The sequence below is a fragment of the Larimichthys crocea genome, chromosome XIX (assembly GCF_000972845.2).
Source record: "Larimichthys crocea isolate SSNF chromosome XIX, L_crocea_2.0, whole genome shotgun sequence".
Taxonomy (NCBI): Eukaryota; Metazoa; Chordata; class Actinopteri; family Sciaenidae; genus Larimichthys; species Larimichthys crocea.
The window spans coordinates 3,503,099-3,530,792 of NC_040029.1; the positions used below are offsets into that span (position 1 = coordinate 3,503,099).

The 27,694-nt window shown below is 41.0% G+C and overlaps 2 protein-coding genes across 4 annotated transcripts in view; one reads left to right on the forward strand and one right to left on the reverse strand.

Moving 5' to 3' along the window:
• Nucleotides 1–334: 334 nt before the first annotated feature.
• On the reverse strand, nucleotides 335–27,317 carry LOC104925737 (gamma-aminobutyric acid receptor subunit alpha-5-like). Of its 2 annotated transcripts, XM_027291709.1 has the most exons (10): nucleotides 26,701–27,317; nucleotides 26,133–26,214; nucleotides 25,234–25,358; nucleotides 23,646–23,713; nucleotides 22,259–22,479; nucleotides 17,062–17,144; nucleotides 12,018–12,161; nucleotides 5,919–6,071; nucleotides 5,487–5,698; nucleotides 335–4,341 (listed from the first exon to the last, which is right to left on the reverse strand). In XM_027291709.1, the coding sequence occupies exons 1-10, from the start codon at nucleotides 26,726–26,728 to the stop codon at nucleotides 4,042–4,044; spliced, it is 1,416 nt and encodes a 471-aa protein (XP_027147510.1). In that variant the 5' UTR covers nucleotides 26,729–27,317; the 3' UTR covers nucleotides 335–4,041. The 2 variants fall into 2 exon arrangements, with proteins under 2 accessions (XP_027147510.1, XP_027147509.1); XM_027291708.1 differs by lacking the exon at nucleotides 26,701–27,317 and having other exon boundaries at nucleotides 26,133–26,336.
• The window catches only part of LOC104925736 (gamma-aminobutyric acid receptor subunit beta-3), a 57,190-nt gene continuing 37,266 nt past the window's right edge, over nucleotides 7,771–27,694 (forward strand). For both annotated transcript variants that reach the window (XM_027291706.1, XM_027291707.1), the window contains exon 1: nucleotides 7,771–7,820. In XM_027291706.1, the coding sequence (XP_027147507.1) occupies nucleotides 7,786–7,820 (35 nt within the window). In that variant the 5' untranslated portion in view covers nucleotides 7,771–7,785. The remainder of the gene's footprint in view (nucleotides 7,821–27,694) is intronic.

Below are 27,694 nucleotides of genomic sequence, written 5' to 3' on the forward strand. Positions count from 1 at the left end.
GCGACTTTGACTTTGCCAAATTGTGATGGCTCGACGACCGGGTCAGATCATCTCCCAAACTGCAGCTCTTCCAAGGAAAGAAAAGGGTAAAAGCGACACAGCAGCCAAGTCACCTTCACGTACGTGGGGAGTGAAGGTGAAGGTTGGCCTGTCTGGTCCGATCAAACAGGCGAGCCATTGCAGCTCAAATTGCTGAAAAGGTTAATGTTCTGATAGAAAGGTGTCAGAAGACAAAGTCCAGTCCACAGACCACTTTTTGGCCACAAAAGAGTGATTGTATCAGGCAGAGAGTTGTTCAGTAATAACTTCTGGACGCCATATTTGTTCTTTTTTTTATTTGATCGCTTGAAGTATAACACATAAAACAAATACAGTACATAAGACAAAGAATGAGTAACACAAATACTACAGCCCGGCTATAGCTACAAAGGTTTTGCTGCATTTTTTTTAATACAAAAGTTCTCAGTTTAATGTTTCCTCCAAAATAAATCAAAGTTCTTTACTGAGGCTCAAAAACAATAACTACATGCATGTGTCATGGCTGTCTGTAGCCTTCCCGGACAACTGTTGCTGTCGCAGCGCTGTGTGAGTCCCTTTAAGCTGACTGCTGCATGTAAGTTACATTCCCCACTTGACAGACCCGAGTTGAAAACTTCAGTTGGCTTCACTGCCCGTGAGCTAGCTTTGGATAAAGTACATATAATCAATCCTAAATTTGTTCCTAACACGCACGAGCCACAGCTGTCCAGACACCACAGAGAGAAAAACAAGCATTTGTCACCGACTGGGCCAGTCGGGGCTTAAATTGGAGTGAAGTGCTTTGCTGTAAGGGGCCCCCCTGAACGAGTGAGAGTAACTTAAGCGGAACTAAATCCCTTTTCTAACAGATGTATGGCAGATGAGTCTGTCACAGTGGCTGAAGGAGGGAAGGAGGGGCAATAGAGAAGAGAGGGATGGTTAAATGGATGGATGGATGGATGGATAGGAGCACTCATTTCTTGGGTGACAAGTAAGATGTATGTATGTCTATCAAGGATTCTTAGAGGGGAAATAACTGTTGGGAATGAACTGAAATATTTCAGTATTTTTGGGAAAAATGTTTCGGGTAAAATAGTCTACAGGAGAAGGCAGCAATCTGTTTTTTTTTCCCTTTTTTTTGCAGTATTGGTTTTTGTTTCACAGCAGGTCTGTATGTTTGACTCTTTTTTTGTTGGAGGGCCATCAGCTAACATATGTACAGCCGTGCTAGTGACAGCCAGTCTCCGTGAGGCTGCACTTGAACTAAAGGATAACGTCAGCATGCTAACATGCTGATGCTCAGCAGTTATTGTTTTACCATGTTCACCATCTCGGGTTGAACATGTCTGAATGCTAACTAACTGGCACTAAATTAAAAAAAAACAAAAGTACAGCTAAGGCTGATGGGAATGTTTTAGTTTTACAGGTTTTTGGTCAAAAGTGATGGAACAAATTCACGGAGAAAATGACAGATGATAACACATACTTACATGATGATGGAGAAAAATGCGTAGCACAGTTTCATTTCCTTTGGTAAGAGAACTCAAAATAAGCTCAGATGAAGCAGTTCAGCTCTGACAGAACAAACAAATAATGCCAAACTTTGTGAAGGACTCAAATACTGCAGTCATGATGAGTCACTCACATATGAATGTGTATAAGCAGCAGGTTGTTACCGGGAAAAGGGACGTCTGGTCTGCTCATCTGGACTTGCTGCCATGGCGACCCCTGACAGACAGATGTATGGATCGCCCTTCATTCTTTTTACACCGCTGCTGCACTTTAACAAGAACTGAAACACTGTCTTAGCTTAGCTCTAAGACACCCACAGTGCATTTGACAGATAGCAACACCGAAAAATTTACATAAAAACGCAGATTTAACATCAAACCCAAACCAGCACAGAAACACGACAGGGTATTATGGCACCAAAATGCAAAAGAAAAGCGCTTTGGAAAAAAATTCTAAGCTTATATCGTGAAGATATTTGCTGTAGGTCCCAGTTTCACAAAGCAAAGCAGGTACAGTAGCAGCTGATGTCAACTTTACATGATTTTCTATCAACATCCCATTCAGCGCCAAAAAGTTATCGTGGACAATGCTCCCAGCAGCAGGTGACCGATTGAACTACAATGTTTAAAATCCATGAGTTAAAAGAGGCTACTCTGAGGCAACTCTTCCGCTGAGAGCATGGGTCCTTTAGTTCCTGAGTATGTCTCATCACGTTCCAACCAATCACATATGATGTGCCGTGTTGGGCTCCAGCCGAAATGCCGTAACGTGTGCTCATTGCTTCCACTTTCATGAAGTCAATGTGGAAAGAAAGAAAACATTCAATTCAAAAGATCAAAAGTTTGATCAGATCTTCTACAAGCGACTAGAAGAAAAAAAACATTTCACACATGTGCACAAACATGAAGAAAGTTATCAGACGAAAACATTAAAAGTCAACATTAGACATTTTTTTTCTTCTTCTCAGGGTTTAAAACATGAGACACACTTTTTTTGTGTCAAAGATAAGAGTTAAAATTAAACATTTATTTACATCATTCTCATACGAGACTCGGCCTAATTTCTCCGAATCTTTGTAGCTTAAAGGCTTCATCATTTAAAAAGGACTGAATTAATTAATTCCAATGAAACTGGAATTAAACATAGTTGACCAACAATGAGCTGTCCAAGCAGTGTTGACCTTTGAGGAATTTCAAAATGTTCAAAATGGAGGAAGCTAGTGTATTAGCTTGTATTTTCATCTTTCACATATCTTCCACCTCCTCTCCTCTGACTAATCTAAAGTCTATCTTTGTCGAACCGGACCCTGGAGATCTTTGTGTTAAGTATAGAATTGCCCCCATGTCATCTCACTGAATGCCAGTCTCTGGACTCTCAGCATGCTCATTTGTATGTGACACACACTGCGTTTCAAGCACTGCTCTCTCAACTGTGAATATTAGTTTGTTAGCTGAGTGACCCGTGCTCAAAATTCAGTTAAAAGCACATACATCCAATCCTAAATTTGTCCTGAACATTGCCATCAGCTGTCCAGTCACCCGGTGAAAGTGGGCCAAGAAAGTTTTTCAAATATTCTTGTTGGCAAGCCGCCCTAAACGTCAACGTGTGAATTTTTCATAAATGAAGAAGCTTCTTTTCATTTAAAAATTCAGAAACTCTTGCGATGATAATCTGCCTGAAGAGTTTTTTTTAAACCTCCAGGTAGTTTTTTTTTATTTTTTTTGTCATTTCCCATTGAGACACAGACTGCTTCTGGGAAACCTGGCCTGCAGCAGAAGGCTTTCAGTCATCAAGTAAAGATGTACAAAGAGACACACAACCCACTGCAAACTCACTTTAAAAACGAGACATAAATCTGAATTATTAATGCACTTGTAGCATTAATCTTAAGAAATGTTTCTTCCACGCAACGTGGAATGAGGTACATTTTTTAATAAATTTTTCAAATTCTGATGTTATATTGCAGGCTTTTTCTTTTCATAGCATACGCTCAGTGCATTTCAAGCCTCTGTGATAAGGATGTGGAGCAAAATTTCTCCTACACTAGTTTAATTTAACCCTTCCTCAAGTAGTAGCAATGAAGTGTGCTCCCATACTTTAAGCAGTGATTGACATATACATAGTTGGTATTCAAGACAAAAAGGAGTCCATGGTTTTCTTTTGAGGAGAGCGTCATGCAAACTGCAGCGGGACAGATGAGAAAGAAGAAAAGCGCCCGCTCTCTCGTCGACACAGTCTTAGAAGCGGTTTCTTTGTGATCAAGCAGTTTTTTAGGACATGAAAAACAGGAAAGAGATTCTGTTGCAGCCTTGCATCCATTCAAAGTGCTTGAATTAGATGGTTGAGTATAGTTCGTTTTTGTTCTTCAAGCACAGATATGTTTTTTATGTTTTTCTTTGTTATTTTTTCAAGGGCAGAGATTTTCTTTCAACTCCTTTCCTTTTAGTCCACACGCTCTCAGACTTCTTCCCTTACACAAACTCTCTGTCTCAGGGGAAAAAAACAGAAAGATTATGTTGAGGTGCCCACTCCTTTCACCATCGGTTCTCTGTTAAGATATGTGGCCCAGTAGACGAGGTTGAAGGTTCCAAAGAGGACGGGAAACACTATCCGCGACATCTTATCAATCTTGCTGACGCTGTTGTAGGTCTTCTTAGGGTCCACCAACTTGGTCTCAGTGGCACGGAGCTGTACCGATGTTGTGTTGAAGATGGTGGAGATGGACACGTCCTTGGTGAGGTTGGGGGTGTAGTTGACGCCTGCAGAGCAAACGTTGTTGGGCTTTTTCGACAGCACCATGGGGTCACGTTTCTACAGCGGGACAGATTACAGGAGTGAATTAGTTTTACGCTTTGCTCTGCTGGTTTTGGCCTGAGATAATCAATGTCCTTCATTCTGTCTGTGATGATTAGTGATTTTACAGAAGTGAAACATTTCTGCCAAACATTCTGCTAAAATGTTGGGATGCTGTGTAATTAAATTTAACTCAGGTGTCTGTTTGATTTTTATTTATGATTGCAATATGCAAATGTATGTTTTAGTGCAGCTGCATGACAATTTTCCCGGGCATCTCTGATTATATTAGAGCAAGCAACTTGTATAATAATCAGGGCTGTGAAGGGATATCAATACTCAGAGGGATTTTTACACTAGACCACATGAAATGAATCATGAGTCATCTGACAGGGGCGTTGTTTAGCTCAGTTGGTAGAGCAGCCGCCGCCCATGTGCAAAGGCTTAGTCCTTGCTGCGGAGGATTACCATAATGTTTTACATTGGTATAGAAGTGGTTCTTTAAAAGATATGAAGACAAAGATGAGATGGTTTGGGAAATATATATATATATATATATATACACATGGTCTTGCTGAGAGTTAGACGAGTAGATTGATACCATACTCCATATATGTACACTAACTACCTAACAAGAGCCAGAAGACAGTTAGCTTAGCTTAGCATAAGGACTGGAAACAAGGACAAACAGCTGAATCTGCCGACCTACTGTTCATAAGTGAGGCATTAGAAGTGCTTGTATCTTATCACCTCAAACACGAATCATGCTTTGTCTGAGATTTTATACATAAATCTTTTAAATTGTGTTTTTTCAAGGTTTGACTCTGACTACATGGCACATGAACGTTTTGGGAATTTCAAATTATCATGCAATCATAGCTATCAGAAGGTGAACGTTAAATAATTCACTGTCAACGATGACCTATTTTAAGCAAGTTGCATTTCCATATTTTGTAGGACACCAGGTAGCCTGGAAAGTAGAAAACCCACCTGAAAAGTGACTGTATGCTTTGAAATGATGATATAAAGTTTGTGTTTACTACATTATGAGCTACAACATGTGGACCAGTCTTTTGAAGCAGACTCAGCTTTGCAAATAAAAATACTAAGTTCACATGTCCGGTATTTTAAGGTGTTTTACTCCTAAATATGTAATTTTGTACCTTAGGGTGCTGTGCTTCCAGCGCCTTCTTGCCATCCCACGCCCAGCTTCTCTTGGTGAAGTAGTTCACGGTGGCGAACTCAATGAGGGCAGAAAAGACGAAAGCGTAGCAGACGGCTATGAACCAATCCATGGCTGTTGCATAGGCCACTTTAGGGAGCGAGTTCCTGGCACTGATGCTGAGTGTGGTCATGGTCAGCACAGTGGTCACCCCTGGGTGCAAACAAAGGCCGTGACAAGTTTAAATTGAGTTTTTACAGGCCGGCTGGAAACGCTCAACAAAGGTGCGCGCTTTAATAACTTTAAACTGCTGCCGACTGCAGTGCTGCCGCTCAATGGGCTCCCTTGTGTGAATGTGCATGACAGGAATATTACCCAGATAAATAAAACGTTAGGAAAAAAAGAAAATGAGTAGATAAGCGGCTTCACTCACCGAAGACAGTCCTTGCAGGAACTGATTCTCTGTTTAGCCAAAACGACACCTGGGACAGGATCACAGTCATGAAACAGGGCATATATGTCTGGATGACAAAATAGCCAATCTTCCTCTTCAGGAAGAAGTGGACCATCATCACTGTGTACTGTCCTGTGGGGGAGGAAAGAAATAAAAAGAATATAGAGTTAGATAGGGACACTAAACAAGGTGAGTACTTAATGATGGAGACATCTGCTTTCAGATGAACCACATCAGAGTGAATATATTTAGTGGAATTATTAATGTGTGAGTTGACCTCCTTACAGCGCCACATGTGTTGGGTTACACATAGGACAACATAATTACTTTTTTATGACAGTATCTAAAATTGCACAGATGGTGCTAAATTATTGGATAAAACAGGCACAAAGTCTTAAAACTCCTCTCATGGCCCTCCGATCCCCCTGAACTAATGTTTCAATCCTCCTTCCTGTAATGAAATAATTAGAGGATGTGGGAACTGCAAAATGGAAAGTGACGGATGTGAAACAGTTAAAAAAAATGAACTAATGATAAAGAGATTTCATATTCAGCTGAACACAACGACGAAATGAACCTGACTTCAAATCCATTATTAAACTGAAAAATGAGAGCAAGCGGCGTTAATTATTGCGGGGACATGACAATAGATTATTATGTGGTTAATGTCTGGGATTCGACAATGGGGGTGGTGACAATCCAGACACAGAGGAAGTGTAGCAGGAGGGATAGAAAGAGAGGGGGCACAATATTCAGTCAAACAACTGAAGATTGCATTCGAGGCTTTAAAAAATCCTCTTGCCGGGAGCAGTTTGCAACTGCAGGCGCTGGTAAACTATGAAAAACCCAATGAATAACATGCACACACTGAGGCACACAAGCAGCTCTCTGCTGTCTCTCTCTCACACGCACACACACACACACACACACACACACACACACACACACACACACACACACACACACAGTAATACACAAGGCTTTCTCCGGGCAAAATCGGATTTTTGAACCTCCCTAATCCCTGGTTACAATCTGCATCCTGCCATCAGTGACAGAAAGAGAGTGTGTGTGTGTGTGTATGTGTGTGTGTGGCTTCCTGTCCTGGGATCCTCATAGAGCCCAAAGCCCCGCCCACTCTGCCCTGCCAATCCAGGCACTGACACGCACACATACACACTCTGAAACACACATGAAGCATGATTTCTAACTGCTGACAGCCACCACACACACACACAGACACACACACACACACACACCTCAGGACACTAAGCCACGGAGAGGGACACTCACTGCGCTGCTAATCACTGGTGGGATGGAGGGGGGCTAGCTGTGTGGACATTTTCTATCTTTCATGTTGTTTTTTTTGGTTATTTGTCGTCTCTCTGTGGAATGATGATCAAACATTCTTGATGGGACTGACCGGTGTGTGGAGGGAAGAAGAAGCAATTAAGAAAATGCACCGTGGGTATCAGCTGACAGCAGATTGAAAGTGAGGTGAACTGTTTCTTTTGCCGGCACTCTGTACTGACGGAAAATATCCGCTTATCATCACCACCGAGGCAGCCATGCCTCGATCAGGAGATCCCCAACACCGTTAGTTTCGACTGTGAACCCATCACCTGGGCCCTCTGACGCCCTCATGACTCCAGGCCGTCTGGCTCACAGCTACCCCGTCAACTTCAGGCACTGCCTACCTGGGACACCCCAGGGTCAACTTTGCCCTTGATGCATGGATCCCGACAGGACTGGGGGCAGAGGGATGAGGAGGAACATGTTCCTCTGGTGGATCTTATTGCTTTTCTCCCATGGATTTGTATTTCACAATGTCCGAGGGGAACTTCCTTTCATGGCGGGAAACAATGCTGCCATGCTGGTCAACTGGTAAGTAGAAAAACAACTTGTTTGCCTTTAACTCTCTGGCCTGAAGGACTATTCTCTGGAAATTAGATGAATAATCCAGTGCAAACTATTCTTTAAAAGACCCGACAAACTGTAGACACAACTGTTGCTACAGTGCGTCTTAGAGTCAGGAGTTATTTTAGGATACTGCTGACTGAGACAGGAGGAGGCATGTCCTTAAGGATGTCAAGAAAAAATCTAATCTCCTTCTTCATGTCCTCAAATTAGGGGGTGTTGTCTAAGATTAGATGTGGTAATTAAACCCTCACATCCATCCAATAATTTGAGCTATGGACCACCATATATGAGTTTTTAAAAGCTGAATTCATTATCAACCAATATGAGATGCAAAAGATAATTTTGACAGCTAACATCTTGTTCTCCCAGACTTTTAAGACTGTGGATCATTGGAAAGCAAATAATTTAAAGTGAAGATAATGAAGGAAAACAGCTTTAAAGATACCCTTTGGCAAACGTTGATGCAATTGTGTGATAATCTCAAAGCTAAAGGCTAGATCCAGTAAAGTGCAAGCAGGGAATCCTGCTGGCAATAGCTGGCAAGAACAAGTAACGGCAGAACTGCTCTGTGGAAAAAGGCATTCATTGTCACCACTTAGATTTCCCCCTAAAACTTTTTTGACTAGCTGTAGTCTAACTTTTGTTGTCATTGAGGCCGTGCAGCCAGAGCCCGGAGACAAACTGTCACTGCCTTAGAATAACAACAAAAGGGAAGGCCAGACAATCATTAATTGACTGCTGTTTTAAGTTCCAGGTTTAACAAGCACTTCATTACTTTGTCTCATAAAACAGGCGACTGTCAGACTTCTTTTAATCAAGCAGGTGACCGCTCGCCTCTGCTTCTCCTTTTCTCAGAGCACAGAGAAATCTACAGCCGATGCATCTATTAAATATACAACTTGGATAAGTTTTGATGATGTGCTGCCAAGGACGCCCAGTCATAGTTGGCCTCTGGGGAGCATATCTTCATATTGTCAGAGACAGGCTCTTTAGACTTGTACACAGTAAAGTATTAAATATAATCATGTCACAGGATCATGAAATGCAAAGAACTCTGACAGGTTGCTGCTAAACTTTTTAAAAATGGCTTCAAAAGATAAAATTGGAATCTGTTTTCACACCTCGATGACCCCTGCTGTAACGGCTGTCAACTCCATTCAAGGTGGTAATATTCCATTTAAAGCCTGTTAATATGTAAGATGTGTATGTGCTGTAAAAGTGGGGAAGTTATTAGCAAGAGAGTCAAATACATACAGAAGGTAAGTTAACCCACTGGACTGAATGTGACCCCTGAGCCCAAACTCATCAGCAATCTCCGCCACTGGCTTGGACGGTTTCCAGATAGAAGCGCTGAGCTGCATGAACGATGATTTACTGCCTTTAGTCCTTCGGCTAAACAGTATTCAGAGATCATGTTTGCTGATTTACAGCAAACAAAGGAAAGTCAGGGAAACTGTCAGGCATGTACATTTATACAACGCGACTATTGATGCATTGTTGAAACTAATCAACATAAATGACGGATTTGGAAACCAAAGTATTAAATGACATTCAAAGAAAATAAAGTGTTAAACATGGGACCAGAGATGGTCACGTGTTGCAAAAAAATGTGGCATAATTTGACAATAAATGGACAAATATAAGCTTCTCTCAAAACGCATTTTGTGCCTGGCTTGCCATTATTATAATTGCGAAAACTGCAAAAATGATTCATGTAAAATCATCACATTTAAAGGATATCCTGTGGAGGATTTGACCCCCACTAGCTATCAAACATGGCTAGTTAGGATCAAGGTTTACTGCCAATATGAGTGGTTGACAGTAAACTTTGCTTCAGACTTTTGTATTGAATTTTTTGACCATCTACATGCTCGTCCCGAGCATTGTTAACTCACTGTTTCTGGTGACTGCAGCAAACAATGGTTGTATAATATGTCAGCATCCATCAGGCACTGTCCAGCCTTTCAGCCAGCATTTTATCAACTGACCAATTAGCAAACTTGTCAACATGCCAACCATCCAGCCAGTGAACCAGCAATTTGGCCCTGCGGCTAGGCAGCCATGCAGTTCCCCAACCAACAACCCCTTTAACCTTTCAATTTAAACACTGAGTCATCCAACAAAAGCAAGGTTTCAGTTGTGGCTCCCCAGGGGAAATCCACACTTTAATAATGATTCTACTAGAAACTGGAGGGAAGTTTCATTTTACGTAAGAGTATTAAGCAGATGCCTTTCAACGCCCCCACCCCCACGTGTCAGGGCGAGGCTGTCCAATCCTAACATACAAACAGACACACACACATTAACAAACCATCTCCATTATGCTAAACTATGCTAAATCAAATGCTTCCAATCATACCATATAAAATCAGCTGTATTCAATGTTTCACTTTCACACTAACCCTATCTCAGCTATAACCCAAAAATAACCAGGTCACTGTGCATAGCATCAGAATGTCCTCACTTTGTGGGTTTTTACCATTACTGCGAGGACATTTGGTACTTAGAATGAGAAAGGTACGAGAGCACATACCCACAAGCACACAGATACACTCAGCGACAGCCAACCAACCAATCCCTCACTGATCTGTGATGTCATCTTCTTATGCAAAGGCTGATGGGTGGTTGGATGGAGGGATTAACCCCAGGTCTCAGGTCTCTCTTGAGCTCTATGTGTGTGTGTGTGTGTGTGCTTGTGTGGGTGTGCGCGCGCATGGGCTCATGCAGGGATAAGTGTTGTTTGACAGGGCTGTCCGGGCCTGTAGACAGCTGGTTGTGTGAGGGATAGGCTACTCTCCTCCACAAGCCTCCACTCATTGACTCTGATCTCCTGATAATGTTTCCCACATTCGCTCTCTGCTTCGCACGCCCATCTCCCCTCTCGCAGAGTTTATCTTTTCTAATCTAGAATTAGTTACATCACGTTATTTGGTGTTACACTGCATCAAATACTGTATAAATTTACTCAGGGAAAAGATGCGCAAGAAAGGTGAGGAATAAGGGTGAGAGAGTAAAGGATGATTATATTACTTATATCAAAAACTATGCTTGGCAGCCAAACATCAAGCAAGCAGCCAGCTAATATTAGTTATTAGTCCAACAGCAAGAAGCCCAGCTTCTGTCTTTCAGCCTTTTATTTCACCACGCTCTAAAAGTCAGTTTCAGATTTACTCCACTCCCTATCAGCATTCCCCCATATAATTCCTCCATATAATATGATCCAGTTTCACCAAAATCAGTGAAATAGTTTGTGTTCCGCATATGATCACTCACAAAAAGTATGTAACACTTTACGGCACTATACATAGTACAGAACGATGTGGTAGAAAAGTTACACAATGTTGCTCTAACTAATAAAAATGGTCCTGTAGGTTGTAAAAAGTTTTCGAACAGGGCCCTGTGGTGCAGCAGCTGAGTCAGCCTTTTTTAAATTAACAGGAATGTGTTGTGACACCAGCTTTGCCTTGTAAACCCATTACTCGCTGGGAGGGGGGGGACCTATGTGAAAATGGTGTTAGTAAGATTTGTGGGGGATGATACATTAAAAGTAAACTGATGAGTGAGTCAGTGAAGAGGATCAAGCTGTGAAAATCAGTGTATAAAAATGCTTTAAAATGTTTTTTTTTTTTTTATATTTTACATTACATACTATATTCAATGTTAAGTTTTTAAATGGTTAAAGGGTAAGACATTATTCTTTCATTATTATTATTACTATTACAACAATGGAGGTCCATAGCCCACCTACAATGTAATGCAAGTGGGGATTTACATGGCATTGAATTAAAGCCAGTTATGTTACATATAAATTAGTTGTTACTACATATTTAGACCTATACCTGGTTACTGTGGCATAGCCAACTTAACTAGTTTAACTGATAAAGCTAACATCAGCTTGCTTTTCTAAGACACATTTAGGATGAAGAGTAAAAGATGAAGTGATCTGAAATGTGGACAACACATTTGATTGTTCTTATTCTTTCATACAGAGCTGTTACCTATTCTTTATTTTTCTTGCATCACTTTTGCATTCATCAAAAGATTTCCACTCTTTGGCGTTAGGTTTCCTCTCTCTTGCTTCACTTTTTTTTTTTTTACTGTACTGCTATGATTATTACAGGAGTCTTTTTTGTCTGTCTATTCACGCACACACATACACACCTCTGCTTGTGTGTATGTCCTCTGTGCCTTTAGTTTGCCCAACAAGATGGTACTGGTTGAGCCTGGAGCTGTCTTCTGCCACCTCGACAGACTTAACATCTCCCATAGTCCAAGTGTAGACCACCTCTGACACCGGATAGGCATCTGGGAGAGAGAAAGAGAAAGATGACTTGAAAATATCCTTTGAATAAATGTATTTCAATAACACAGTAGATTTGTAACATATCACAGTTTCAACCCTGTCGTCGCTCACGTTATGTGTATCTCTGTGTGTTTATTTGAGTGAGTGCCGCTGCAGAATCCGTCTAGCACTTTTTGATTAGACTGCAGGCTTAAAGGCCCAAAGCAGAATTTTGCTTGCATGCCTGCATGTGTGTGTGTGTGTGTGTGGGTGGAGTTTTAAGTGTATTCTTGTTTAAACCACACTTGCGGGTCAGAGGTGAGCTCCCCTGTCAGCAGGAACCAGACTGAGTCAGATTAACCATAATGTGTTGCATCACACTTGTGATGAAAAACGGAGCGCAAACTCTGAAGCCTCTGCTGCTAGTTCATTTATTCATATCAAATCCTGCACAAAATACTGGACACCGATTCAGGTCTGTTTGACTTGAACTTCATTAGAAAAAAATTATAATCTATGCAACTATGTCACTGATTGTGATTGTTGTTACCTGTCAAAAGAATTGCTGGACCAAAAACAACAACAACAAAAAAAAAACCCCATCAAGGATGGGAACAGAGAGGAACTAAAAAAAGACACTAAGAAGCTATTTGAGAACATGTCAACCTAAATAAAAGGAGGAAATTGGGAAAAGACATTATCTACTGACAAATAATGAGAAGAGGGCTGAGTCCACTTACAGTAGATGCTGAATTTCATACTTATGTTGTATTTTTGAGGTTCTTTAAAGGGTGTAATTTAATACTGAGAAAAGAAAGTAGATCAGATTTTTCAGAGGGAATTTTTACAGCTATTTCTGGAGGTATGATCTATGAATAGTACACAGGACAAACCAAATCTGCATTAAAACATTCAAATATTTACAACATACAGCATAAAATACAGTATATTTATATAATGTACAAGAAACCTCTGGCCTGGCCTTCTGTAACAGGGCTGCCATTGTTTATTTGTGCACCATCTTAACTTCAGTATTTCCATTCTGGGTGCTCACTTGGCAGCTGGATACTGGTCTACAAGGGATGTAGTGTTTAAATGTGGGCACTGTCAGACCAAACCTTAATTGTCGGGTACTTAGATTGGAACAAGGGATTATTGGTGAATTTCATTACACAGAGGAAGAACTAAAGACTTTGACAGGCAAGATGGTGCACCTGTGCCAACTTCTGAACAGTTCACGCTTAAACGCTTTGCTGCTCCCGTCTCATGTGCGAGGCGAGGGGAGCAACGACTCAGCCTAACACATCACTTACTATACAGCACTTCTACACACTCTGAGCGAAGCAGTCTGAAATATTCAAAAGGAAATACATGTTCATTTCTCGTGAACAACACAAGCTAAGACGGATTAGAAATCTTTCATAATTAATCAGAATTAGTAACACAGTTGTGTCAAGGAGCACATTATTAACTAAATTACTAAATCAGTTTGACGGGTTAGCCAGTTCACAATTAGTACATCCACTGTGTAATATTTCCCCACAGTGTGAAAGCTAGTCCTGGGTGCTAGTATATGAGAACTGAGGCTAACTTCAGCAGCTCTGTTCTGCACTTTATGGAAGTTGGGGAGTCTCTGCAACATAACTTGAGATGACTTTACGTCCACACCACATTGGTTTACAGACAATACAAAAAAGGTGTGTATGCAGGCCAAACAGGTTTATGTAAGAACAATGTCAGGAGGATGAACAGGTGAGGATGCTAACATTTTACCTTGGCTTTAGTCCTTAGCATGCATATTTAATGTCCTTTTACAAGATTCTTGTTTGAAACCAAGCTGTCAGAGACAGTGTTTGCAAATGCCTTGCTTAGTTGATGAAATCTGTGAGTAATAGTTGTTATCTGAGACATTTTCTAAGCGGTAAATCTGCCGCTGTTATTACTGAAAACTGTATATGTGCTCTGCAAATACTGTAATTTTTTCTGGTTAGGACAGTTGTAAGAAAGCTAACTTTATCTGTAGATGGGGAGACAAACACAGAGTTTGTGTGCATGAAGTGCAACAAGAATTTGGTCATTACTTTGGCTTCAGAACAGCTTCAACATTCTCTTTGATCCTCTAAGTCTTGAACTGATGTTAGAGTGTCATTAAAGTGGAAATCCTTATCCTGAAGATTCATTGATGTTCTGGTGACCAGTAACGCAGCAGTCAGACTTCTTTTTGTTGTTCACGAAAGCGCTCAGGTTTATTTACAAAAGCAATCCAGACATTCATATCTTAGAATATCAAAGGCTCCAAGAAAGAGAGCAATCATAAAATGATTCACTGCTACATATGTTCAGGGTGATCACTGTGGGTTGAAGGCTGAGAGATGATTCATAAGACCATATTTTATTGTTTTGCCACAGCTCAGGTGGCCAAGTTTTGTACACCGCAGACCATCATCTGTATCTGTGGTGCTGATTCAGGGAACAAGCTGTTTCTAAATATCCGCCTCACGATAAACAACAGCTTTACAAAGTTCAAAATGTCTCGTCTTTTTTTTGGTCAGAGAGCTGTCGATTATGGTAATCATGTTTCTGAGAAAATACTTTCCTTTAGCAGTTCTTCTGCTGTGTGTATGAGCTGGCTTCAGCCTGTGGCCTTTTACTGCTGCAGATTTCATGTACTTGTCATAGTTGTCATGGTTTTTCAGACTGATTGTTTGATGCATAAACAATTCCAATGTTCACTACTGTGCCTCTGCACATTCACTATTCAATGCATGCATTACGATTCAGCTCAATTCAACTACTAATGTTTCTAACTCCCAAAGTTTGTAAGGTTGTGCTATTACTTTTAGCTGTCATTTGGTTTGTTGTAAGATAATAGATTGTATCTTTTGAATTAAATGCTACATATCTCTGGGCTCAACATTAATTTAACACCACAGCCATAGCTGTATGGCTGAAGGCCAGCAGCTAAATTAAGATGCAGGTAGTCCACAATAAGGGATTAGTGCCCTTTAGCTGGACTAACTTCACCATCTGTAATGACTTCTGTACATGTGGCCCAGGACTGGGCTTACTACTCTGACCTATAAAGATAAAATGCAATAACTACAGAGAAGTCAGGTGAAAGCCAGTGTTGTAGTCAAGACTAGCTAATCTGAGAGACCAAGACTTTGAGGGGTTGAGACCAAGTCAAGGCCAAGACCAAGGGATTGCAAGAGAGAGTCAAGACCAAGACCAGATAGAATATAGCCTACTTTGGGAGCTACTATTCACCACAACTCTTGGGTGAAGCGTGGTTACTACACTGAGTCACCTCATTAGTGTGTTGCCTTGCAGTATTTACAAACCGCTGTGTTCTTTCGGACGCTGTTTTGCAGATGAATTCTTCATGTGTGTGTTTAGGAAATTGAATTTTATTCCAGAAGATTTGACATTTTTTCCTTGCTTCTGTAGTCACTGGCCTCTGCCTGTGGAGAGCAGCACTGAAATATCAAATCATGACATTCTGAAGAGAGGAGGAGAAGATGGAGAAATCTGGTGCCCTTTTTTCTCTCCACGCTCAGGATTAATTTTGCCCATTTTTCATTACACCGGATGTTGTCTCCACCGCTGATGACGATAGTAAAATACTGTTTGGCATTGTCGCAGATTACTGGACTAAAACTGTGTTTGTGTCGGTCACATCAGCCATTTTGTTTATTAAACAAAGGGTTGACTTCTTTTTGCTGTATATTAACATGTAGTTAGGATGCAGCAGTGTAAAGTGGAGGTAAAGCAGGAGGTGATCAGGAGAGAAACAAAGCAAGAAGTCCCCTTACTTTATAAATATACTGTGTGGACATCAACACATTATTCCTATTACACACTTACACTTATATGTAGGGCATTGAACCAGGCCGATTAGGTTAGTGTTTGCCATGGGAAGGCCCAGCAGCTCCTTGCGCTGTAATTGGATTGCAGTCAAAAGTGCTTCTCTTACATAGAGAGTGTGGGTGGACTACGTCTCACAGAAATCTGGGGATAAGAGCCTCATCCTTTTAGCCCAAGAGGCTCCTAAGGTGTGGTATTTGGCCAGATCGGTCTTTAAATACCCCCGGGGCCACTCAAGTTTCTATACATGTCTGCAGTGTTAGGACACACAGAGTAGCTGTCCTGTTAAGAAGGCATTGGGGAAAACCCTTCCGATCACTGGCCTAATTAAGTGTTTGGGAACACACAGTAATCTCTTCTCTTCTGTCAGTGACTTCTTACAAAGTTTTTTTTAATAGAGCTTGCAAAAAGAATTAAATAATGAGCATTATAAGATGTCAGTAAACAACATCTTACTGTGAGACACTTTGCCATACATTTCTGACTTAATTCAACCGTGACTGATACTGTAAAACACAGAAGTTATTTGCCTCGAGCTAGCCCATAATCCTCTCTGGTAGGTCTTCCCTAAGGGCACTCCTTCACATCTCAGTCGTTCTACCTCTATATCCTGATCCTATTCCTTGTTTTATTAATACATGAAACCCGATGTTCAGTTTTACAGACTGCATCAATGGCATTACATTGAGCTTTAGTCAAAGGAACTTACAAAAGGGGAATAATAAAAGGTACATTTACTTCAGTCTACTCAGGGGTTTTGTTGCTACAGGCTTACTTGTTCTGGTATGACCAGTAGCTTAACTTATAGGAAAACACTGCACACTCTTAAGTTTGGATTTGGAAGACAGTCAGGAAAGTCAGGAAAGCAAACTCAGCATTGTCTGTGCGGCAGCAGCATTCTATCTATTACCCAACATTGTCTAAAATGAGCTCTTATTGTTCTCTAAATCTAGATTCAACTTCTGCATAACTGATTACATTGGGCTGAACGTCACATAATAGCTGGGATTAGGTTATATAGTGAAGGGCAAGATGAATAGAAAAGTAGATTTTACTCACAGCTGCCGAACTTGAGAGGGCAGGCGTGTGCATCCATGGGGAAATCCTCCAGCTGCATGGGGCATTCTGCTAATATGGTCAATCTTAGGCAAAACACATGAAATACATCCATTAACTACATAATACAGGCTTACTTCAGCAGATATGAGCAACAGGGGAAATGCACAACGTATGTATGTTTTCTTTTACACTCACTATTTAGCCTTTAAATGTTTAACTAGATCTCTTATCCGGAGCACTGCACAATTACAAGAACAGCTACAATTACTGTCAGCGAAATTACAAGGTACCAGATACAGTTAGAAGCAAGGAGGCAGCTTTACTATCTTTGCAGTAATAACCTATTAACACTCTAAAAGAGGATAAGAAGGAGAGATATGGGGGTTAATTCCAGTCCACAATAGTGCTTTTGTTGTCAGCATCAGCAAGTAAAATTACCAGGAAATGGTGTTATTTTTAATATTTCCACACAGCATTAAATGATTGTACAGTTTCATGCATGACACTTGTAAGTGAAACACTGGTTTAACAGTGGCAATACTACCACCTAGTGGTTAAACAGTTGTTTGTCTTCTTTTTGATGACGTGATCCTTTGGACAAACTCTCATGCCAGCTCTTTTCTTCATTTCGTTCACATGTCAATCTAGATCATTCAAATATGAATGTTGCACCATCGTTTGAGCTCTACCTCCTGATGGACGTCATTTGAATCGCAAAGGACCTGAAGACAGGACCGTCTCATTAAGATCCAATCAATTAGTCTATTCAAATCATCACACACACACGTACAATAGCTTTTCAAATCTAATTTTCTGCCTGTCATTCACAATCATCCGAGACAACGTGTTATCGTTGTAGCCGCTGTGATGGTGCCCCGCAGTGTCCCGGAAGAACAGCAAGTCAAGCATACAAATTGAGCACACACATCATAATTATTCTTTTTTTGTTTTCTTGTTGTTGTTGTTGTTTTTTTAGCTATCTGCCCCAGATTGAATCAAGTCCCTCTGGGTACTCCTTGCTCATTGCACGCTGGTAAACAGTAAAACAGTGATATGATGATGTGGACTCACAGAACTAAATGGGCTTTTATTTTTAGGTATCCCCGGCGTTTCTCTCAGTTTTTGTTTTCTGCTTCAAGCGTTCGGGCATATGAGCTACCACAACATGAACCACAGAATCAGGTGTTCTTCTTTTTTTTCCTTCACTGATTATAATCCTAATAACAACTGTGTCACAGAGATGTGGCAAAAACCTCTTGGGCCCTGTTTTTTTTATGCTTCAGAACATCCTGCATGTATGTATCTACTTCAGGAGGTTTTCACAATTGTATTATTAAAGTGAACAAAGCATAACAGTGTGATAAGGGGCCATCTCTGGTCCCCATACACTGTTTTGGGGCTCAGCTTGCTTTCCACATCAGTGCAGGATTGTCCAATTGTATTATTGTGTCTAAAACAGCTGAAGGATCAAGGAGAGGAAAGAGTGTCTTTGGGATAAAGAAATGGGAACATGGCTTTTGGCGAGCATACCATGTTCTAATTATTTATGTGGCCTTGCCCCATTAGAAGAAATGCCTGTAAAGATAGCTGCTTTTAATTTGTATTGTGATCTGTGCTTCCCATAGCAGTTATAATTTAAATAACGGTAATAAAACAGTAGATGAAATTATTCCTATGATTCTATTCTGCCTGAGTGGAAGGCAATACATCACAGGGTAAAACCCCAGAAACGATCCGTCATACGAACCTTCACACCTGTGGGAAATTTAAAGTTTCCAATATGCCTGACGTTGCAGAAAAGTCTAGAACTTGGAGCAACAGGACAAAACAGCTGAGTTTTGAGTCCAGGAGCTTTATGCTGTATTAACCACTGAGCGGCCGCCACGCTGCACCATCTGTCTTTTCACACTAACAAGCACATTTTTAACAATCTCCCACCTTGTATCACATACAGTCGCTCTCATGGGAGTTGTAGCTATATCAAAAAAAAAGAAAAAAAAAAAGAAAAGAACAAAAGTGTTTAAATGCAAAAAAAAAGTTAAATAAGGAACTATCATTTTAATTCACGCTTAAACAAATTGTCAGTATGGCAGCAAGTTCAAATAGGAGGCTACTGTTCTAAAGGTAATAACTAGGAGCATGGATCAGAAGGCAGCACTCCTGTACCTAATGATAATGGTGTGTAATGCACTCACTCGGTGGTGATTTAGAGATTTCAGAGCTGTATGTGTTTCCGACCTATCTGGTATCAGATGATAATGGGCTGCCATCGAGCTCGTGTGCATTAAAGCTTGCTGAGAGTTGCGAAAAGGAGCTTTTTATGAATTATCCATGGAGACAAATGCAGAGAAATCTCCTCGATGAAACCAACCACTCCTCCTCAGAGTAACGATTTCCAAACGACGCAGCACCGCAATCCCATTTAGTTCAGGGAGGGAAGAGAGAGGAGCTTTCATTCACGCACGTACACAATGTTTGCAATGTGCACTTACACAACAGTATGCTTCTGCTTACTAGTGTGTGTAATACATGTTTTCACAGTAGCATCTGTGTTAGATATGTTTGTGTACACTTGTGCAATGTATGTGTGACTCCTATGGGGATGTGCACATGTGGCTCTAAATCTGGATGCTTTGTTATGAAAATATGTGCTTACAGCACCCATGAGTGTTCCTTAAATACATTTTATTGTGCATCAGAGTAAATTCTGTATAGCACTACGGTGATGTTTGCTCTTAATAATCAACTTTTTGGTCACATGGGAGAAGTTTTGTCTCATTATTATGGTTATCACTGACTGTAGAATATACAGTAGTTTATCAAGCTTGTTATATAAATATGGGTCCTGGACACCCACAGCTTAATCTCACATCGTCAGACATATCTCCATAACACTGTGTCAGGCTGCATCCATTATTATTCTGGTGTAGGGGAAAAAATCTTCTTTAAAACAACAAATCATGCTTGTCTGGGGAGCTGCTAAGCCCAGGATGCAAAGAAGGTGCCCTTGGAAAACAGTGTTAGGAGGGAACTTGTTTTGGTGGAAGAAAGTTTTTCCTTTTCACTGTTGCCAGGTGTTTGCTCGTGATAGGAACTGTTGGGTCTCTGTAAATGATATTATAAATAGCAGGGTCTAGACCTGTCATGAGATAATTTAGTGATGATTTGAGTTATTTAAATGAAACTCAATTAGCACGTGGGGGAAGGGAGTCCTGCCATAAAGATAAAAATAAATTCCAACAAAAGAAAAGGTAACAGCTGCTACCTTGTTTACCTTTATTGACCATGTTAGGTCAAAGGTTAGGGTAACCCACCATTTTCAGCATATAGGTTGGAGGCCATGGTTGTTGTTTCCTGAAGGGGATTTTGAAAACGGTAACACAAATAGCAGATTGGGAGGAGGAATGAAACACATGGCCAATAGCGGGCTTATACACCACAGTGTACATCCGGGGAGTCACAGCTTATAAACACACATCAAATGTGTGTGTGTGTGTGTGGTAAAGGGATGGATTTACACTCTTCCACATACTATCTTACATACTGTATTTTTTTAATCGAAGGCTGAATGCAAAACACACATTGTCACCAGTGTTACGCTAATGCTGACAAACTGAATAACATGTAGTGCAAAGAGACACAAACAAACAAAAAAAATGTGACCCGCAAATACCCAGATGGCCTGTGTGTGCATGTGTGTGTGTGTGAGAGTGTGTGTTTATGCAGGAAATAAAACCAGTTCTGCCAGTGGTTAAGCTCCGCTGGTAATGACAAACACAGTGCTGCAACAATTAGACGATTAAAAGCAACCTACTGCTGCTTCATTTCCACTGTAGCGGGGATGCCATTTTTAGATTATGGAAGCTCAAGCTCTCTCTATCATCTCTCTCTCTCTCTCTGTCTTTGTCACAAACACACGTGTACGTTGTACATTCAGATCATGAATACATGTATGCACATATTTCCATATTATCAAACATATGGAAATGAACACACACACACACACACATACACACACACACACACTCATGCAATCCCTGACTTGTTAAGCCTTGAGGTCAAAGTTGAGCGTCACTACAACTGATTAGTGCAGAAAACGCGCCTGACACCCGCAGTGTGTGCGCTCGGTGCGCGTGACAACAGCGTGACTATAAATACGCGCTGCTTTGGATATGTATATATGTCAGGGCGGTTGCATATGGATAATCTGTCCTTCATCCAGCGTTATTCTCCCTGTGGGTGGCACTGGTATCAGATAGAGTGCTCTCATCCGTGATACAGTCACTCTTAAGTCCTGCAGCTACAGTAACTCCTGAGGATAAGCACAGCATTATTCTAATTCTCTGGCTCAAAGGTCACAGTGAGTCCCGGTGGTTACGCTGACATTCCACTAAAGAAAAACAACAATTTGTCCATCAGATGACAGAGAGTTTATTCCTTTCCTTGAGTTTTTGTTTCTGTAGCCGTGTAAATACTGGCGGCTTAGTTTATACTGATCATCGTCTGGTTGCTGGCTTGTTCTGTCCTTTTTCTTCTCTAAAGTACTTCTGCATAACTGCCAAAAACTAAAGTTTACAATGAGGTTGCGTTTCCTAATAAATGATCTCCTCCTGCAGCTTTTTAAACAACAACATTTAAAGAGACTTCATGCTGCTGTTTATTTTATATTTGCTTCAGAATGTCTCAAATGTCTCTTTTGTTTAAAACAAGAAACAAAGTAAAAGAATGAGAAAAAATACAAGCTGCACTTGCAAAATGTCTCATTTACTTACTGCTCTTACTGTTGTCCAGGACAAATGCCTCTGATTGGCCACTGGGTGTCACTATTCTCCTACAGTCTGAGCCACATTGACTGGTTTGACTGGTTTTTATCGTTATTTATTCTCAGCTCATTGGCTTTGCTGGCTGACAATTGAAATTGTCCTCAGTTTACTCAAGGACTCAGTACAGTCATAGAATCACTACACCTTGAATCTCCGTACTGTGCAGGCAGCACCAGCAGCGTACTTGAAATTAATGAAATGTCTAAATGTGACAAGTTCCACCAACCTTGGCCACCAAAGGGGTTTATGATTAGGAGTGTTATGAAGCAAAACACTTACCCACAGTTTATTATTCGGTGTCTTTAAATTGTAGATGGCAAAAGTGTTCAAGCGAATAAATCACACCAGAGGCCAACACGTGTGCTCTAACCTACCTCATAGTGTAAAGTAAAGTGCCGTCATCCTTCAGTCTCAGCAGCTTGTTGGGCGTGGTCATGTTGTGAGCAATAGACTTCTTGCCGTTGAGGAAAAAGGTATCTGGGGTCCAGATGTTGCTGGCCAGCAGGTTGTTTAATGGCAGCATCTCCATGGGCCCTTTGAAGCACAGACGCTCATCCTTCCAGCTCTGACGGAAGAACACGTCTATGGTGTACTCCTGAGACGAAAGCAAAAGATTTCAGAGAGTTCTGCTGGAAAAGGCAGAATTTAACCCGAAATATCAGTGAAGAGGTAACTCTTTGACTTACTCAGAAGCCTCATGTTTACCAATCTGTCTGCTCTGTGATCTTTATACGCCAGAAGATTCTGAAGTGATGCCAAAGGCAACAGATCTTCCTCTGCATTTTAAGACATAGTTGTCTATTTTACTCTCTTACGCTTCAGAACATCACTTCCTGTTGTGAATTTACCCAAAACAAGAAAGTTATACAAGGTCTCAGTTTCTTTTTCTTGACTGTGTTGCAGCATTGTTTTCTCTGGCAGACCTTCAGCCAGAATTCTTCCCTAATGGAGCTTTAAATGCTGCTTTTTGACATCGTCTTGTCACATCACAAAGAAAATAAGTAAACTGAGACAGAAAACTGACTGTAACTCGCTTCTATTCAGTCAATTGTCAGTCAACACTAACACTGGCTCGAAACTCCTTTATGCCTTCATAAACCCACTAATTTTTCACAGATATGGTGATCAAACGTTGTGCTGTAGAAATCCATCATAAATCTGCTCATGTGTGAAATATCAATGTTCTTCGAGCAAAACAAAACAAAACAAATGAACAAGAAAACAAACGACACTCCATCCCGCAGAATAATGACGCTTTTAGCAAACTGACACACAATGGACCACAAAATCATTCAAGTCTCTCGCCACATTTCATTAATCAATCTCGCGCCTCTGTCAATACCTTTTTTTTAAAAGTCAATTATAGGAAAGTGGCAAGTGTCAAAGTGTTCCAGGGATACAGTAAGGGTGTAATGGAAGATTTAATGAAAGAGGAGATTTAATGGATTTTGCCATCCAGGTGGAACCTTATAGTTCATAAGAGAGTGGATTAATGAAGGGATGAATTATTTGGAACGAGGTGGAATTGGTCAGCCACGTTGCATTAAATCTTAAAAGTTTAACTCGTCCATGTTCATTTTGTCGCCTTTACAAGTAAAAAAGTTCTTCAAAGATGCAACCAGGACATGAGACTGCTGGCAGGAAACAGCTGCAGCAGCAGTGCGGTGTTGAAATTTAAATATACGTTTCGATCTAATAACAGGGGCCTCAGAGATGTGACATGCTCTGTGTATCTACAGTGTTTGCTCTAGATCAACTCACCATCTCTGTGTCAGACACCGGGCCAAAGCTGGTGACAAAAATATTCGTCTTGATCTCTGTGACGTTTTCTGTTGAGAGAGAACAGTTCAGGTGATGAGAAAAGGTGATGAAAAGCATTATGAATTAAGTGTCTGTCAATCGAAGGAAACATATCGGTCCTTCATTGGTATGATATTTGGGGCATTTTTTTCTGACCACGGTCACATAAAATGACATTTTCTGTCTGTATTTTGTATTTAAACTGTTGTATTTTTCCTAGGACTTCAGCAATCACCATTGATTAATTCAGCAATTATTTTCTAGATGAATCAGTGAATTTTCTCTCTAAGATGTCAAAAAGTCCAAGATAGTGTCTTGCTTCTCTGACTAATAGTCTAAAACCAAAAGATATTCAATTTGCAAGGATATAATATAAAAATAAAGCAGGGATGTTTGATGTTTTTCTGCCTAATGATTAATCAATGTTCAAAATAGTTGCTGATTAATTTCCTGTTGATCCACTAATCGACTAATTTCAGGGGATGTTCTGAAGGGAAAATCGGTTGCTTACAACTTTGAGGCATGCAAGTAGTCAAATTAATATATTATATTAATAAGATATATTATATATTGAATAATAAATTCAGTCCCCAGCATCAGTTTTGTCATTTAAAACCTGTGGCTACAGAGCAAACCGGTGCTTTCTCAGTATTCACATGAATCCACACATTTCTTTGATTTCTCTCACAATGCATTTCTTCTGAGGATGATGTGGCAAAAGGTAGCACATTATTTCTGTCATTTGTACAAGCAAAGCCAACAAAATCTCCCTTATGCATATAAATTTGGTCCTGGCGAGCTGGGATTGGTCGTGCTGTGGAGAGCAGCTTGTTGAATGCTGAATGAAGGCCTGAATGTTTTTCTAGTATGTATTTATAGGCCCACTTGTCAAGGGTAGCAACCGTTACCAGGATGTGAGAGCAGGCTTTTGCCACGACACATCAGCCATTCGAATATGAAAAAGTGTTGTTCCTTCCTATTATGGATTATGTGCGTACGGGTAAAATGGGGACCGATGAGGACAAAACAAAAAGCTGTTTGGAAATCTGTGGAAGAAATGCAGGAATTGGCGAAGTAGGAAAGGAGTCAGGGATAAAAAGCTTCCATTACTGTTGTCCTTTAGAAAAACTCCATCTTTGAATGGCAATTTGTTGCCTCTCAAGGTTATCTCCTGTTGCCAAGGGTAATAAAACACCACAGCACACTGAATTGTGTTGAAGACGGCTCGATTGATTTACTCTCCCTGCCATGGCAATGTGCGACAAACGACGGCATGCATTCATGATCCAAGCTACAGTTCAGAAGGAAACATCTGAAAACATGTGTGCGCCTTCACCACAGCTGACGTGGGAGGAAAATTAACATCTGCTCGCACACTTTCTACCCCTGTACCTGCCTGTCTAACAACATTTTCCCAGGAATCAGAGCATGAAATCGCAGTGGGGAATGGGGCCTCCCATGGTGGAGTTCAGGTTAGTGGGTTAGGTGAGCATCCAAGGGAGGCTTTTAATGTCTTGTTTCTAAAATGTGAAATAAGTTCCCAGCAAACCTCCAAGCCCCGGACGGAGCCTGTTGTCATAACCGTCAAGGAGCCCGTCCAGGATCCTGGTGAAAACTGTGCTGTTATCGATGGCTGCCATCTCCTTCTGATCCTCTGAGGATGACATGCAGAGACTGGGAGAGGAAACAAGGAAACAAGAGTAAAGAGACTCTGAGGAGGAACAGCGTCCTGGCACTAGTTAAACTGCAGGACATCAAAACGTGACATGGTTATTGTGATTAATTAGCTTGCCGCATTAAGGACAGGCTTGTTGTGATTAATTATTGAACATAAGTGCTGCTTACAACTACCAGTAGAGATAATTAAGGCTTTGACATGAAATCCAAATAGAAACAAATGAGTTCCCCCTCAAAGTATGGCAAGAAGCACAGCAATATGCCTGAGGATGAGCACATTCTCTGTAGCTAGAAAATTAGACACCGTGTTCATGTGGAGGAATTACAGGGAGAGACATGAAAGACAAGGTTACAAGCTGGGTTTGAACATGTGATCTAGAAGCCATTGATCTCCACAGATGAGTGGACTATCCCCAGTGATTTACTGACAGCATGGCCAAAGATCTTTTTTTTTTTTTGCTTTCCTTGAGTGCAGGGCAGCCACTTAAGCGGAGCTGTAGCAGAGTGCAGCTCGGATATGCGCTCGATCATGGAGAGCAGGGCAGAGCTGGCAGGAGTCCTCAGCACAAAAATGTATGAGAATATCCAAGAGTTTCATTTACAAAATTGCAGATGTGGCAACAAGAACGTGTGACAATGCAACTGAAAATAAGACTTCTGATGAAACAGCAGCAAACACAAACTTTTAGACAGACAAGTATTTTTTAGTCGGCATTTTGTAGCAACCAGAGTAGAAAAATGTCTTCATCAACTGTTTAGCTCTTTGTTTACCTATTTTGGCATCCACACAAGAGCAGGAGGGAAAGGACGAGCCTTGCCATGACTGACGTTCTGCTCACTTTGTTGTTTGGAGCTGTAACACACATCCACAAACAGAAAGAGACGAGAAAAAAATGAACGAAAAATTGCATCACAAAATCAACAAATACCACTAACCTGTAAAAATAATAAGCTGTGGTTGCCCAACTCACACAAAGAAACTCTTTACCCTGCTGCATACAGAAGCAGACCATTACAGGAATCATTAAATCAAGCGGCAGGACCATCTCTGCTCAATGAGGCTGCAATGTGCAACTCTTTAACATCCGAAACATCTGTCTCAAACACTAGAGAGGCATCACAGAGAGGAGACATATGGAAATGGGGATTGTCTCCTGCAGTATGATCCACATTGTGTTTGAATATACACCGCATTACAATTCACATGGGCCACCCTTCCTCCCTATTCCCCCATCCCCACACCTCTCATCCACCATCACCAAAAACATAAAATGAGTCACATTACTAATTGCCATTCTGTGGGTAATGAAGCAAAAGAAAAAAAAAAAAACGGGGATACCTGAATGCAGATCCATCAGCACCATCATGGTTTATTTCAGCCTTTCCCCCAAAACAGCGGCTGGAGGCTGTGGGGTCTCTGTCGGCTGTTCAATCACCTAATCCCCGTGCTTGTCGGTTGTCTCCCTCCTTCTTCTCCTCAGCTTCTCCACCTCTCTCTCTCTCTCTCTCTCTTGCTCTCTCCCTGTCAAAGGTTCAACCATCAGGCGGTGTTGTAGTAGTCAGTCTGGTCTTCTTTAGTGCCTGCTGCACCGCGTCTCCTGCATACCCTCCAGAGGTGTTGCAGCAGCAGCAGCAGCAGCAGCGGCGGCAGCAGCGGGCTGAACCCTCGGTCTTGTCCGCCAGCCTCGGAGGAGACTGGGTTCACTCCACATTTTTTCCTCGTCTCTTTTTTTTTTGTTGCTAGAATACCGCCTACTGCCGGTGCGAGAGAGAGAATGAAGTGGTGCAACAGAGGCTAATCATTTTTTATAATAGGTGCTCCCCATTGGTGGGCTGGGAGGAGGAGGCAGTGCAAACCGGAGGGTGGGAGTCAGATGTTAATAAAATCAGGTGCGGGATTTTAAAGGCTTTGTCTGCAACCTGTTCAGTCATCCCCTGCCTGCCACGTTTAAATGTGTCCACTAAACAGACTGTTATTTCACACCGTCAAATATAGAAATAAACAATTAAACTTATGTTTAGGCCGCTTCTATTACAACCAGCTGTGCTTTACTCTCAGCTAAATGTTGATATCAGTTTCTGCCATTTACCTTTTGCTTATAGCCATTTAACTTGTTTATCCATTAGTTGAAATAGCTACAAGTAATTGGGTAAATGTTTGAATTAGCGGAACCAATTATAACTTTAAGGCCAACTACTTGCATTTTAGTGTATCTATTAACGCTTACCTTTAGCTTTGTTCAATGGTTACCTATTCATTTTAGCGAACTCATTACATTTAATTAGTTTATCTACTATTTAGCTTTGCTAAACTTTTAGCTGCATTTCAACCA

Excerpts from the sequence above, each read along its gene's own strand:
- LOC104925737 (XM_027291708.1), bottom strand. The coding sequence starts at position 26,272 with ATGCAATTTTTCGTTCATTTTTTTCTCGTCTCTTTCTGTTTGTGGATG. Across the intron at positions 25,359-26,132 it reads TTGTGTGGATGCCAAAATAG|TCTCTGCATGTCATCCTCAG; the intron begins GTAAACAAAGAG and ends TTCCTCTCCCAG. Across the intron at positions 4,342-5,486 it reads TGGAAGCACAGCACCCTAAG|AAACGTGACCCCATGGTGCT; the intron begins GTACAAAATTAC and ends GTCCCGCTGTAG.